We start from the raw sequence: 16,218 nt of genomic DNA on the forward strand, positions 1-16,218 counted from the left end.
TCTTTTGATGCTTGGATACATATTACTAAATAGATTAAATTAAGATTTCTTATAAGATACGGCAGAATATAAACAATATTCATTGCAAATTTTGTATCGCCGTTTGTGAAATATTAATATATTGTTTTTTTTTTATTTGCAATAATGAAATTTATGTATAAAAATGATTAATTCTTCTATCGATTAACGATATTAATTTAATTAGGCTAAAGTCAATATAATTATATCTTGCATTCTCGAAGCTTTACTGTATAGAGAATCTGTGAATTTATCAGCAATTAGCAATAGCTCTACACGAATAGCGAGCGTGACTGAATCGGTTGTTCGGCTTACGACCAGATCGTCCTTACGACTCAGCTCATAGGATAAATAGCTAATACCTTCGTGGTACCAATACCAGTTAGCTCTTGGTGCATCACCAACATGTGTACGCCAATATATGCAGGTGTCTGCTATCTATATCCGTAATTCGTGCAGGCAAAGAGAGGCACGACAAAGGAGCGAGGGGGCACATAGGGAACGCGCAACGACACACATTTATAAAAGAGAGAGAAAGAGAGGGAAAGGGGAGCGAGAGAAGGCGCGGAAAAAATCAGGCAGGGATCGTAACGGTCTTGCAAGCGGATGCTTCGCCGATAACGCTAATTATTGTTCTGGACCGGGAGTCGTAGGCGGGCTATTGGCGCAGAATCATTGCCATCGTAGATAGCACGGACCCGCTCTCTCTCTCCGCATAGCACGGGCCGCTAATACGCCGCGCTTCTTTTCTAACGTGAGGAGGTTCGAGTGAGTCAAGTACAGGAGGAGCCGGATATCGGCCGGTAGCATCTCGCCGAGTGTCGAGACTCGGCCGCTTTTAAGCTCGGTACGCCACGCTCCTCCGAGTTGCCGAGGCGTATCTTACCGGCGGGCTACGTCCGGGATGCGCTACCCGGTGCGGTCCTTGTTAGCGGCCTGCCAATAGCCCTGCACGAACTCCTCGCTCGTGCAGAGCATTTGCATCCTACTGAGCCCGACATCGATGTCCGATCGATCCCGATTGCCGAGTGGAATACTTTCGATTCGCGGAATCCTCGGTGATCCTCGTCATTACGATTGGTATTCTACCAAATTATCAAAGTCGCATGACTTCGGAATACAATCTGAGTACGTTTTACTTCTTTCAAAAAGATTAAACGCATCTCGGAGAAAATTGACTACGCAATAAGAGTGTCGCCGAAGTTGCCGAAGAACGTTTATAAAAATGATTCTTCCGGTATAACATGTCACACACCTGTGCGTGTAATCGAGGTACTATCTGCTTCCAGGAGCCCTGTTAAAGTCTCTGGTTACAGATGAAAATGTATGATGGTAACAGTTACGATTGAAATTTCAAAATGGTATCACATCGAATTTTTTTTTTTTTAAATAAAAGTGGTAGGAATAGATAGGGAGAGATAGAAGTGAAGGGCACGCAAATGTTAGCTAGATACTACGGATTCGCGACAAGAATCCGAAGGGGGCCTCCCGGAAGGGTAGAAGACGGACCGCGTTCACATAGCGGGCGGGGCTGTCCGCCGGTGGTCCGCCCGCTCGGTTTCTCGACTTCTTGCATTCCCCTCTTCGATACGCGCCTGGATCCGAGCGATCCTCCGAGAGGTCCTCCTTTTATCTCCTCTCGTCGTCGCCTCGTCGTTCTCTCCTTGGCCGTGCACCTTCTCGCCGTCCTACGGCTAGTCCCGACCGGATCGGCCGGCCAGTCGCTTCCATCGAATGGTCCGCGCCGGGGTACCGGGAGAATCGCTCCCGGTAGAGAGACAATGGACAATGGGGACATAAATCTGCGTAATTAGTTGCTGATGCACCCGCGGATCAATGTGCGATCTCCTTTCTCTCCCTCTTCCGTGGCCTGTCCGCGAACAAACGATCGTTTGGTTGGTCACTCGGCAAAGTAGGACGGTGCTCCTGGTTGTCCCCACCCTCTATGAGGGGAGGTATGCTGACCACCTTCCGCTCTCGCCCTGCTCTTGCGCTTGGCTTGGCGATTGCTCGCAACCGAGGACACGGCACTCCCTTCTTCAGAGAGGATGTCGGGAGCAAGATGGCGAACAGAAGAATTCGCGTTAGAATTGGGTATTTACGTCCGAGTCTATCAAACGTAGCTTATTTGATTGTCGTGATTAACACGCAGTTTAATGTTATTATAGATACGAGAATTTCGGAACATCCAAATAAAATTTATGCGACGTGATTCCTCCCTTCGCAATTATTTATTAATCTTAGATCAGGTCATGTTCTCTGCACAATCACAGCACGACAGCTCCCCGTCGTTCATTACTAAGGGTTCAAATGGAAACGATTTGATTAAAACTCATAATGCAGATGATGGAACTCCTTGTCCCATCACACAATACCTCGTCGTCGTCGTCGACGACGACGTATCCGACATAGTTCGCATTTTCTCTTTCTTCCTCTCCTTCTTGGACGTCGCATTCGTCGTCGTCGTCGTCGTCGTCGTCGTCGTCGTCGTCGTCGTCGTCGTCGTCGCTGTCGTCGCGAAAGGCTGATAAATGAACCGATAGTGCCATTGTGTTACTCGCCATCTAAACCTTTATATCACTCCTAGGTACTTAGCTTCGTCATTTCTCAGTATCTCCACTCCTAGGTCGTACGTTCTTCTCTGCTCTTCTATCAAGATACAGTGTGGGTGACAGAAGGATTTGATTCGCGTCCTACATCAACGATCTTCCTGTAGAAAAAGCGATACATGATGTCGTCAACTGATACGTATTCGCGTTTGATTTCTTTGACTTCTAAATTACTTGATAATACATAAGTACGTCCTGCAATACAAGTTTGCTCGCTTGTCACACGAGATTATACGGACAGGGAGTATTTTCCTCTCCGCAAAGATAGAGTCATATATCGTATTTTTCACGTCCAACGACTTATCGGCAAGCGTAATAGAAAATTCGCCGATGGGTCAATAAGATATCTGGATTGCCAATGCAACATAACTACTATTCCGTTATACAAATGACAAAAAGTATCAACAAAATGTATATCGTATAGACATTTAATAGAAATGTAATAGCACGCCGTTATTTCAGAAAACGTGGCATGTTATGGAATAATCCTTTTAAATTACGATTGGTAATAGCTACTAATCCACTTCTTCGACGAATGATTTCAGGGGAGGACGGCGTCGAAGGCTCTGCGCCCGGTACGGACCTCCAAGGTGAGGAGGGCGATTGCGTCGACGAGGATGGTCCTATTAGCCCCAGCGAGAGGGGCTGCGCGCCCGCTGCGAAAGAGGACGAGGATGCCGAAAGAACGGACGAAGAAGACGACGAAGAGGCATCGCCACCTACGCCTCCGCCTTCCGCCACCTCAAGGTTAAATCCGGCTATTCTGCGAGACACGGGACCTCCAGACAGGTGAATTTTGCATCTGTATAATTTTCTGCCTATTTATGACCCGCGACGTTTCGTCTATATAATTGTTCTGTCTTAATGATTACCGAGAAAAACAGTCACAAGACCGCACGAACAAAACAGGTGCTCGTGTTTTCCTAGAATAGATTGGCAAATGTTGATAGAGATAATTATTGAAACTTGAAAGACCTGATTATAAAGAAGAAACTAAGAAATGTACTGATATATGATAATGACCAGAAACATCACTCGTGTAAGCTTAAACGTGTTGCAACGAGTAATAGCAACTTTTATTCGCACTTTCTCAGTAGCAATTTATCCGTATCAATTTTCTTTGGTCATCCTCATTACATTCGTCAGTCGCGCATGTTTCTACACACACACACACACGTGCCTATATACATGCACACGTGTCTCTGCACGCCCGACACGTGGATATTACGTCCGCGAAGAAAGAGATACACGACGTCAAACATTTCCATAACCTGTGCGAGGCAAGCGACCCATGCAAATCAGCTGCGCGGATAGCCGCGCGCGAGTGACGCTTCGGCGCAAATCACCTATGGCGGTCGTAGAAGCGACGCGTAATGGTGGGCATAAAGTCGGAGGCACGTATCTAAATTTCGCCCGACGTTGTCTGCCGGCGACTCATTAGTCGATGCTTTATCCGGGCGCGGAGACTCTTTATAATAAAGCGTCTAAATCATCGCGAGCCGCGCCGACGCGACAAGCGCGCGAGCTTTTTGATGTTCGCCGTCGTCGGGCGCCCCTCGTGTGTACACGAGGCACGTCGTTGTTTTAAGAGCAACAAATCGTCACGGTGCCTCTCGCGTAAATACGTGTATGCGCGAAGTAAGCGTCGGGCGGCGAGGGTTAAGTGGTAACGGAGCGAGGCGGACGGGCGGGGACGGACGGGCGAGGCCCCGGATAGGGATAAATAAGCCGGTGTCGGAGTTGATATCGGTGTCTGCCGCGCGCGACGTCACACGGCTAATAGAGATAGGCACGTGTTACACATCGTCCCACACCGACGATGCCCCACTAGCAGGCGCTGCCTCCTAACCGGGGGCGGCAGTGGCGCTCCCGCTCCCCCGCACACCCGCGCCGTCCCGCCAGCCCCCAAAAACTTCCCCTGCATGCGTGGCAGCGATCCCCTTTCATCTCGCGGCACGCATTCGGCATTCAGTCAGGAACAGTCAGTTACGAGCGAGCCGTCGACAGGCCTGGAACGTAGCCGCGCGCTGCGTCGCACCGCGCGCATCGCGTCGAGGCTTACAAAACCATTACGACGACCGCGCTGGCTCTAATCGTTCCGGCCACGTGCTCCCTTCCGACAGTCGATCCTCGCGCGCGTTGATGACGTTGCGACAGGTATCGATCGCTCCTGCGGCACACTCGGCGACTTCGACCAATCCGCACGGTTTTTGTCGCGAGCTGGATGACTAACGTTCATCGCCAGAGTGTGCAATTAATTGTAATCTGTCCGCGAACGGAGAGCACCGTTAATTCACGTTACGTCGTATATGCGCGGTACCGCACAAGCGAAGAAATACTTTAGCCGATGTGAACAGGCGTATTCTCAGCTCGACGAGTAACTCATCTTTTAGCAAAGTGTATTTTTGTTTTCGATATTGATAACACGCGGTAATAATCTATCGTATTCCGTTGTATAATACGTTCGTCGCGTACGCGCTTACATGATACGTTTGTGTGTTGTGCGCATTTCGCATGTGCGCATAAGCGTTAGCAACGACAGACGTTTTCATGCGTGAATTATCCATCGCTGTTACCATCGTTGCAACACGCTAACGTCCCTAGGCTCTATTTATCACGCGAGTCTTTTTTCCGTTTACATCTACCGATGATCCGTCGTTCCCATCATACACAGTATGGCGAAAGCTGTTTGCGTAGTAATTTCTATGGCGGACGCTTATGAAATATTAACGTCACGGCGTCACCTGCGTTGTGTAGCGGTGCTCGCGGATCGGTTACAAGAAAATTATCGCGCGATTATCATGATTAATGACCACTGCCCGACTGCGAGTCTCACTGAACGCGTATCTTTACTTGTCAAGGTCCGATAAGATTCGTTTCATCCATCATAGCCACTTCGAATCCTAAAGAGATCTCGAAGAGGGGTACGCGCGTCCGTACTCCAAAATTATAGCGCTCGGTATCGTTTGCAATTTCAGGGAGCCAATGAGTCCGCGCTGTCCCTCGAGAGATTCTCGGGAATCGTCCGGTCCAGCGACCGGAAGTCCCCCACCACCTGCTACCAGGAGCAGCGCGAGCCCAGTCAGTCCAAGTAGTATTGTGCCTCTTGGAACTCACTCCCTGCTACCATCTCATCCTGCAGCGGTCATGGCGGCGTATCTGCAACAGACTCATCAGCGCCTGCTCCTCGGCCATTCGCCCTTGTCGCGTGGTTCGGTGTCGCCACTGGTTTCCTCCTCGTGCTCGCCGCCAGCCGCCACCCCCGGTCTCTTAGTGTCGCCTACCAGCGTCGGAGAGATCTCACCGTCGGCAACACCCTTGCCGGCTGTATTGGACTTTAGCACGAGGAAAACATCCTCGACTGAGGAGGACGAGGAAGAACAAATATTAAATCTCAGTAAACCACCTACACCGTCCTCCTCGACGGAAACGAACAATGGTCCGTTGGATCTTTCGGTACCCAGCAGAAAACGACCCGGCCCAGAAGACTCGCCGCCACCTCCGCCACGCAAGTCATCGAGACTGGCTTCCACGACGAGTTCCACGAGTCATCAGGAAACGGCGTCGCCAGGAGTCACGCCATCCAGCTTCAGTAGGCCACCCGTGGTGTCTCCATGGACATCTCCGGTAGTGGCCTCGCACTTCCCATACTTTGCCGCAGCGGTAGCGGCAGCGGCTACTAGTCAGCAGCAGCTTTCGCCGAAAAGTACTGGCGGAGTGGTGGATCATCATCAGCTTTGGAACGGAAAGATGAAACCGCCAGCCGCGCTGGAGAAGCCGTATCAACCTAGCGAGGCTACGAAGGCGCTTGAAAAGATGAGCGAACTGAGCAAGCTGGGTGGCGAGGATCTCTTCAGATCGTCTTCCGGAGGAAGTGGTGCTGCCTCAACGGGATCCAATGCACCGGCGACAACATCTAGCAGTCGTCATAGCGCCTGGCAATCCCACTGGTTGAATAAAGGTGCCGATCAAGCGAAAGACGTTCTAAAATGCGTATGGTGCAAACAGAGCTTCCCGACTTTAGCCGCGATGACGACGCACATGAAGGAGGCGAAACACTGTGGTGTTAACATGCCGGTACCGCCACCGGCTCCAGGAATTCATTCACAGCAGACGACGATGCCAAGCATACCACCGCCTCAACAGCCGCCTCATCAACCACAAACCTCTACCGGCAATACCGGTAGCAACAATTCGGCCACACCCAGCAGTAAACAAAGTCCATCCGATTTGAATTTATTAATCAAGGAAACAATGCCACTGCCGCGAAAGCTCGTACGAGGCCAAGATGTCTGGTTAGGCAAAGGAGCCGAGCAAACGCGACAAATTTTGAAATGCATGTGGTGCGGACAAAGTTTCCGCTCGCTAGCCGAGATGACTTCGCATATGCAGCAAACGCAACATTATACGAACATTATTTCTCAAGAACAGATAATATCCTGGAAGTCGTCGGACGAGAGCAAGGGCACTAACGCTACCGGCACTGCTGGAAGTGGCGGAAGTGTCACTGGAAGTGGAGGGGGCGGCGCGGGAGTACAACCAGGCGGAGGACCTCACGGAAACAATGGTGGTCCTGGTGCTGGCGCCACAAGCAGTCACGTTAGCGCTGTACTGACCTGCAAAGTTTGCGATCAAGCGTTCAGCTCTCTGAAGGAGTTGAGCAACCACATGGTAAAGAATTCGCATTACAAGGAGCACATAATGCGCTCGATCACCGAGACTGGTGGACGTCGGCGGCAGACGCGAGAGAAGCGGAAAAAGTCACTGCCTGTAAGAAAATTGTTGGAACTAGAACGCGCGCAAAACGAATTCAAAAATGGCGACGCCGCGGCTGGACTGACCCACACTCTTGGCAAGCATGCCGGCAGAATTACGTGCGAAAAATGCGGCGAGAAGATAGAGACTCCACTTTTTGTCGAACATATACGTCAATGTATCGGCGCGGGCACGGTGGGCGTCAATCAGCGGAACTTCCTGAAGAATGCGCTCATGTCCAATCATTTGTCCGCGACGTTACCGCCAACCGAGAGCGGACGTAAGAGCGTCAACGAGGAAACGTCTTCGATATCGTCGAGGCATCATCGGTCTCCATCCTCGGCCAGCGACGCGACTACACCGGGAAAAGATACTCCTACACCGACAACCACGGAGACTACCGCTCCGATAGGTACCTCGCCGTCGGTTTTGAACGCAATAGAAAAACTCATCGAGAAGAGTTTTGATTCTCGCGTGAGACACGGCACGCCCGGCCTGCATCACGCTCAGCCCGGCGGCGCGCCGATGGGTACAAGTATCCTCAAGCGATTGGGCATCGACGAGAGCGTAGATTACACGAAACCTCTGGTGGATCCGCAAACAATGAATCTACTTCGATCTTATCAACAGCAACACCAGCAGCAACATTACAATGCCAATGCCGCGGCGAGGAGAGAGCGAAGCGGCAGCGAGTCCAGTTCGATATCGGAACGAGGAAGCGGCAGGACGGATACTATGACACCAGAAAGACGCATGGATCTATCTAACGCGAGCCATGAAAGACACTCTTTGCCTCATCATCATCGCGTCACTCCCGAGAAGCAGGCCGCTCCGTTAGTTCCTAGTCGCCATCATCAAACTACGGAGGAATCCGGTGACGAGGAATCATCTACCGTGGTAGTAAAGAAAGAACCGAGAGATGAGGAGACGGAGGAGCGAGGCGCGAACGAGGAGGAGCAACAGTCGCAGTCGACGAGGGAGGTATTCGTGAAAAAGGAGATAGTGGACGACTGCAGGGACGAGGAGGATCAGAGTTCCTACAATCACCGACGAAGCAGCCTCCACGAGACGCCGGAGGATGGACGAGAGGTTCTGTCACCTCGAATGAATCCGCCTACTCCCCGACCGACCAGCCAGGTGGAACAGGTCGCGCGTAGTCCCTGTAGGAACAGCACGAGCAGTCCTACCAGCAGCGACCGATCTGTCACGCCACGGGGTACACCTGACACTAAGGCATCCAGTAGCCTCGGAGCGCTCTCCTCCATGTTTGACAGCTTATCCGGCGGTGGCGGTGGTGGCGGAGGCAGCAATGTCGACTCGCAAGGACGCAAAACGAGCAGCCATCCTCTCGCGGCGCTGCAAAAATTATGCGATAAGACGGAAACGCGAGGTCCCAGTGCCAGCGGTGCCTCGAGATCCGGGGGTGGTTCCACAAGTAGCACCATCGGTTCGAGCAGCGGTAGCACAGTAGGAGTGACCGGTCCGGGTCCTGGACCAACACCAGGTGCCATCTTGGCTTTTAGCTGGGCATGCAACGATGCCGTGGTTACCGCAGATTCAATAATGAAGTGCGCATTTTGCGATACGCCCTTCATTTCGAAAGGCGCGTACAGGCATCATTTGTCCAAGATGCACTTTGTCAAAGATGGCGTCATCCCGGATCCATTGACCATCGGCAGATCGGCAGCAGCGGCCGCAGCTGTGGCGGCCGCGGCGGCATCCCAGGGCACTTCCGGTGGGCCGAGTCGCAATTCCTCGTCGCCGCCGACGTCGCAGCGCAACAAGTCGCCGCCGCTTCCGCAAGCGAACGGTAGCCCGTCGCAGTCAGCGGCCTCACCCCTCGAGGAGAGTCCGCACTCCAAATTTCTCAAGTATACGGAGCTGGCAAAGCAATTGTCCAGCAAGTACGTATAGTCCGAGCCCCGTAAGTAGCGGTGCCATTTGTACATAAATGTATCTATACTGTAACGACTGTAAAACTAGCGATATGGTTGAAAATTTTCATCCCCTTCTCCGCGAACACCGCCGCGCCGAATGACGTCGTCGGCGCATTTGACGTCTTCGGGTTTATGCTTAAAGAGGCTGTGTCGTGGCTATATCGGTAACGTCAAAGAAATCTTCGTGCAAACAAATGAAAAATAATTTCTCATAATTAAAACATAATTGCATTAAATTACATTCTATTGCATATATTATTGCCGTAAAACAAGATGGATCAAATTATAATATTTGTAGTTTTGATCATTAATTTTCTTGTGATTGTACGATATATAATATATATCGTACACAACATATTTATGGATGAAGGATTGAAACTAATATACATTAATTAGAATAAAATTAAGTTAGGTAAAATTATATCAAAATTTAGTATAACTTCAAATGAGCAGAACTTTGCGGAAAATTGTCGTATTTGAAAGTTTTCTTTGCATTTTTAAAGATAAAATTTGTTTAAAGAATTAATCATCGTGTTTCGTGAATCTACCTTTCCTTCATCCCTCCACTTTTTAACAAGTAAGGACGTTTCGCAAAAAATTGCATGAGTTGATGTATTATACGGAGCAGAATGAACTTTTTCGCAAATATCATGGTAATCATCGTAAAATTTGGATTTTTTTTTTACAAATTAAAGAAGAAAGAAAAATTCGTACCATTTTTTTCGCGAAGTTATAGCATGTCAAAGTTACCCATGAATTTTTGCTTGGTAAAGGAGTTTGCGTACGTCGCATTCAAAATTGTGTATTGCTATAGTATTGTTATTTTTGTATGTTGTCCGAACGATAACAGTATTAGTAAGTAGTGCGCTTAATAAGTTAAAATGCAATCTGATTTATCAACCATAATTAGAGCCTGCACATTATATGCTACAGCGTCTACGAGAGATTATTCGAAAACGAGGCGAGAATAAAAATCGCCTCCGCGAAAAAGAATCGTACGAACTTTTTTAAGTTTGTGAGAAAATTTTATGGTTACTATGATATTTGCATAAAAAGTTCATTCTGTTCCATACAATATGTCAAATCATGCAATTTTTGAGAGACAAAACACGTCTTTACTTTTTAAAAAATGGAAGGATAAGGGAAAGATAAATTCAAACGAAGACTAATGTTCTTTAAAGTACAGATTTTACTTTTGAAAATGCAAAAAACTTTCAAATACAATAATTTTTCGCGGAATTTTGCTTACTTGAAGATTTTATGCTAAATGTTGATCCAATTTTATCTATACGTTAATTTTGTTGACCAGTGTAAATCCGCTGAGTTTTGATTTCGATGTCATAAGAATGCAAGAGCGATTTTTGTATTTAAATGAATAATGGAAATATGATAAAATATCTTTTTCGCGCGTTTATACACTGAAAATTGTACTTATCGTATGATTATATATTTCAACTCTTATGATAAATTTCTTCTTGTGATGATTCTACATTTATTAATTTGATAAAAAAATAAAAAATATAAATAATATGTTAACAATTGTGCTACGGGGATTAATCTTTAACTAAAAAAAAAAATTGACAAGAGATCTATATCACATATATTTCTTATATTTCATTAGAAATATTATAAAATTGTTTATTAGTTTTATTGATTACAAATAGTTAACAATACAAATAGAATTATTAAAAATTTATTTCATTATAATTAGTATTTCAATTACTTTTTAGTTCGCATGCAAACAAAATATAGAAAATCAAAATTGACGTTTCGAGATGGGGATAAAAAGTTCCGCGTAATTTGAAGATTTGTCCAGAAATGAGCTTCGCCACCGCACTCTTTCAGCCTAAATGTGGATATCTCCGTCGAAAAGACTTTGTCGTTGCGACGATATTATTATAGTAAGAGATTTCGTTCATTCGCAGAATAAATGCAAACGCAACGCAACGCAACACGCAATGCGACTCCTTTTCCGTTTTTTGGCGATCGTTTTAGTCTGTCATCGAGGACGCATCTTATCATTCCTGGGTTGGTGGCACGATTAGCGTGTGTAAGACCCTTCAAAAACTCTACATTGGAGAGGGGCCTCAAATTCCGTTTTATATACATCTGTCTCATATTGTTTTCTTTTATACTGATTCCCCTCTTCTTTTCCGATTTACTACATTTTTAGTCGTTACGAGAAGATTATGCTCTAGAATAGACCTGCGCGCGTAATTGTTTGGAACGTTTCCTTCTCGTTATAGGATATCACGTGCGACACGTGAGAAACATCGCGAGAGAATTTTTCCGCTTCTCGCAACTTTTCTCAATCACAATCGAATATATGTCCAAGGTAGGACGCGCGCAACTTTATACAATCGACATTTCCGTGTCGTTAAGATTTTTCCGCAGTACACGTTTCGCCTTCCGTTTTTTCGTATCACTTTCCTTCCATCGCTATGAGAATTAACGAATTGTACCAGTGACTCTTACTTTCTTTCGTGCCCAAGGAACGTTAGAGGATGTGACGAAGATGTGGGTGTTGAACGAGCGTTAATTAAATTGTGATGCCACCATATCTCGCGGCACTGCTGAGTCATGGGGCTCGGCACGCGGCCAAGTTTGTGATTTTATAAATACTTAAGGACGTTTACGACGTGAGATGAGCAAGATTGCGACGAGACAAAGGAAACAGCAAAAATTGCATTAGAGCAAGGAGAAATGAAGAGATGGAGAAAGAGAGGGGTAAAGACGAAGACGGAAAACGAGAAAAAGAGAAAGCTTACCTATCATCTGTCGTAAAATCGTCAGCATGTATACCTCTAGATCGTAAGGCCGTAGTTTATTAGCGTATAGGATAGGCTAGGGTTCGACCCTGTATAGGAATCTCTTTGTTGATACTTATTATTACGAAAAAAATCGGTGAGTTTGCTCGCGGGGACGGACGAGAGCCGTCTCGAAGAGTGTTACGACTGCTACGAATCGAAGGTATGGAGATACACGAGCGAGTGTAAAAGCGACAAGAACCGAGGGATGCGGAGACGCGCGGAGGTGCAATAGCGAGGCTCGCGATTAATTGAATAAGTACACGCGAGTCGAAATGCATGCGTGAAACAGAATGGAGAGAGAGAGAGAGAGAGAGTGTGTGTGTGTGTGTGTGCGAGAGAGAGAGAGAGAGAGAGAGAGAGAGAGAGGGGGAGAACAAGAGAAAGAAAGAAAATGAAAGACATGTGAAAGAAAGAACGTTGTCGAAGAACACATATTTTTTCGACACAAATGCGTACATGTAGACCATTGTAAATTTTCTTTGTTCAAATAATATTTATTGCGTCGTGAGCGAGCTAACGCGTCATTTTACGTGTAAAATATTGTCATTATTATCACTCGAATTATCGCGACTACTGTGTATATTGATTATATAATTACGATTATTATATTACGATGATGCGTGGCATAGTGAGTGTAGTGATAAATGCGGAGCATAGGGCGCGAGTGCAGACAGAGATATGAATATTACGATTATAAGAATAAGAGAGAACGAAAGAGCACATGTATGAGAAAGAGAGAGAGAGAGAGAGAGAGAGAGAGAGTGTGTGTGTGTGTGTGTGTGTGTGTGGTGTGAAAGGGAGAGAAGTGAGGAATAGAAAGATAGAATGACAGCTGGGGAAAAGAAAGAATGCTTCCGAGAGATTGAGAGACTAGAAGCAGACCGGAAAGATGGAGCAGCTGTATGCGGCCCTCAACAACGAAGGCCGGAAAAGAAACGGAACATAACTTGTATACGTATTTCTTGTAAACTCTAATTCTTCCATCGCGGACTTTAAAAGTATTTATCGACATAATAATAATATTAATATTATATTGTAATTATATACGACTGCTGAGAGTGTGAAGAACGTAACGCGAGACGATTACGTGGCTGCGACGTACATACACGCATACACACACACACACACACACACACACACACACGTACACACACGCACGCACACGTACACATGTGAGAAACATGTATTCACCGTCGCAGCAACACTCGAGAAAAGAAACAGCCAGCCGTGCGAATGATACGCTCGAAACGTACCTACCTACTTACAAACACGCAACCACAAAGATATGCATCATGTATACGCGACTCTTGAAACCATTTTACCAGATTTGTCATTATTTAATTATTTCGGTTGTATTTTAAAATGCAATTAAAGCTCAAATAAATATATATGTTATAAACTAAAAATGTATGTACGTGTTTCGTGTATCTACTTCCTTCCTACCATCCAAACGAAGTTTCAGCAATAATAATCTCAGAATTTAATGAGAGGTATTCACCGTGAACGATATCGTATCTTTCCGGAGATGTTTCATGGAAATGAGATATCATTAATTTTCCTACAAAAACGAATCTTTTACGTCATGGTATAATCATTAACTTGAATTCGCGCAATGCTTTTTTGTAGAAATCAAGAGAAGCATGAATTGCAAGTAGCAGACTCTCCGATCAAGAAGCTGAAAAAACAATTATTCGAACACGACTTGCAACCGATCATTCGACTAAATGTTTTACATATTTCAGGAAACTAGCGCCGTAATGAATCTTGATTAATTCTTATTAATCTACGCGTATGGAATGTGAAAGAGAGAGAGAGAGAGAGAGAGAGAGAGAGTACCATAGGTAAGTGTCAATTGAAAACAATTTGTCACTATGGCGTGTCCCTAAGTAAACAACTGACAGTTCGATCGTTAAGTGTCTAACTAATAACGCGGTTTCGCGTTATCGACGCGCGATCGTTAAGCGTGAAACTACTTTTCGCTTTCTTTCGACAGATGCCTGCATTAATTAGAAATACCGGTATCCGTCTGCATTCGCTTCGCGCGCGGCTTATCTCCTCACCTTCTCACGGCGAAATGGCACTCAAATTTACGTCCGTGAACGTCAGACAGGGACAGGGAGAAAGAAAGAGATAGAGATAGATAGATAGATAGATAGATAGATAGAGAGAGAGAGAGAGAGAGAGAGAGAGAGAGAGAGAGAGAGAGAGAGAAGAGAGAGACAGAGTCCTTAATATAGCGGAGTCCGGAGTGCACGCTCGCTAATTCGGTGCCATACAATACCACATCGAATGTATCCGCATCAGTATCAAACTCACCCCCGCGTACGTTAGCCACAAAGAATAGACATGGTCGGCGGATAAACTAGATAAACCGGTGACTCTGTATACCACATTACGAGCGCACGATTTCGCTTATCAGCCGGGAGACGTTCGCGAGATATCATCTCCCTCAAGGCCGCCGCTCGCCTTCGGACCCTCCGTTGAATCCAACGAATTCCCCGTGATCATCCCACTCGTCCGTCCCCTCTCTCTCGCTTCCTCCTCGCCCCAACTCTCCTCCTCACCCACACTGGCCGTATTCGCGCGTTCTTTACCTCCTCCTTTTTTTTTTCGCCATTTGCGGTGCATAATGACGACTTCGAGTCGCCGGATGGTGGTCGCCCAGCCAGCAAATCACGGTGAAGGTCGGTCCGATGAAAAAGCCGAAGGGAGAACGGGCGACAGAGGGGGACATCGCGCGAGAGACAGGGGCAAGGAAGTGGGAGGAAAGGTGAGTAGAGGAGCTGCAGAAACCGGTCGGCCACTACTCGTCTCCTCTTCATAAGAGATACGCCGCATGCCGCAGATACGCGGATACTTTTATTTTAACCGTAATGCGCTAATGAATTGATACAGCGCCGAGCAGCTGCCCCCTCGTTCCCCGCGCGACCGCTCGTTACGTTACTTTGCTCCTCGCTTATTCCGCAAGGGAGGATCGGTGGCTGTGATGCCGTCGCCGGAACGATCTCTCCAAGCTATTCTCGATTCGACTACGCCACTAACGAACGATTAGTATTGGAATGAAGAAATTCTTTCCAAGTATGCGGAGCACATTTTCAGAACTCTCACAGCTCTCTGATTTCCGCTTAAGTGCAAGCGCCGATCTGACGTGATTTCTCTGATATATCATGAGATAAATTTTAATTACATTTAAATAATATATACAGCTAATACATATAACAAAATATAATGTAAGAGTATAATAAAGATAGTGAAGATACAGAAGAAAAGAAGTTTGAAATATCGAGATGGAATTCTAATGTTTTCTAAGAGATGTAAACATTTTTAATATGTACTGACATAATTTATATTAAACACACATAAAGTCCGAAAGATACATAGTGTAACCCACAAAATTGAATATTTCATTTTCACAGGTCAGAGTTTTATATTTTTATCTTCTTATTATGAAATATGATATATATAATTGCAAACTGCCGTGAGTCATCAATGTTCATAAAATTAAGTAAGAAATTCACGATTAAGGATCGACTACGAAATATACGGTCCAAATTCGAAGGTAAGCTCGTCACGAGCTCAATAGCGGAGGAAATCGTAAAGGAGGATTTGTGAAGGGCGAAAAAGGGAGTCGATGAGGCCAGTGAAATCCGAGAGGAGGACGGAGTCCAAGACGGATGGGTAACGGTAACGATAAAGAATTTAAATCTTGCTCTATCTTAGCGAACGCCCAATAAATCCTCGATAAGACTTGATTCCACGAGTCGGGCTATTAAAGCCGCCGCGCAAACGCCTGATTGCCGGAAGTCGCCCGTTACGTACAGTCAACGGAGCATAATTATTCAAGCATAATGATCGCGAGTTCGTCGATCCGAAAGAAAGTGACCGAATGATCTCGCACGAGCGCTAAAACGTTGCGTCCGATAATGCGCTCCCAACGGAAAGAACGACGGTTATCGTCGCGCGCGCAATTGCGCGCGAAGATAGCCACGATATATATTGTAACAAAAACCGTCGATCGAGCGTACATACACGCTCTTGGTAATCGCCAGTGCATTCAATTCGAATCGGTGCATCGCCTCTGATTTCCCT

General features: G+C 46.4%; 1 protein-coding gene across 7 annotated transcripts in view; it reads left to right on the forward strand.

The window, feature by feature from the left end:
- tio (zinc finger domain-containing protein tiptop) overlaps positions 1–13,535 on the forward strand; it is a 152,702-nt gene extending 139,167 nt beyond the window's left edge. For 5 of the 7 annotated variants that reach the window (XM_089082705.1, XM_089082708.1, XM_089082706.1 and 2 more), the window contains 2 exons: positions 3,173–3,416; positions 5,606–13,535. In XM_089082705.1, coding sequence (XP_088938831.1) covers positions 3,173–3,416; positions 5,606–9,296 — 3,935 coding nt within the window. In that variant the 3' untranslated portion in view covers positions 9,297–13,535. Of the gene's footprint in view, positions 1–3,172; positions 3,417–4,593; positions 4,785–4,814; positions 5,489–5,605 lie in introns of those variants that run through there. The other 2 variants (XM_089082709.1, XM_011633568.3) reach the window with 2 other exon arrangements.
- Positions 13,536–16,218: the final 2,683 nt, after the last annotated feature.

The sequence above is a fragment of the Pogonomyrmex barbatus genome, unplaced genomic scaffold, assembly GCF_055798465.1.
Source record: "Pogonomyrmex barbatus isolate J1 unplaced genomic scaffold, ASM5579846v1 scaffold6, whole genome shotgun sequence".
Classification (NCBI taxonomy): Eukaryota; Metazoa; Arthropoda; class Insecta; order Hymenoptera; family Formicidae; genus Pogonomyrmex; species Pogonomyrmex barbatus.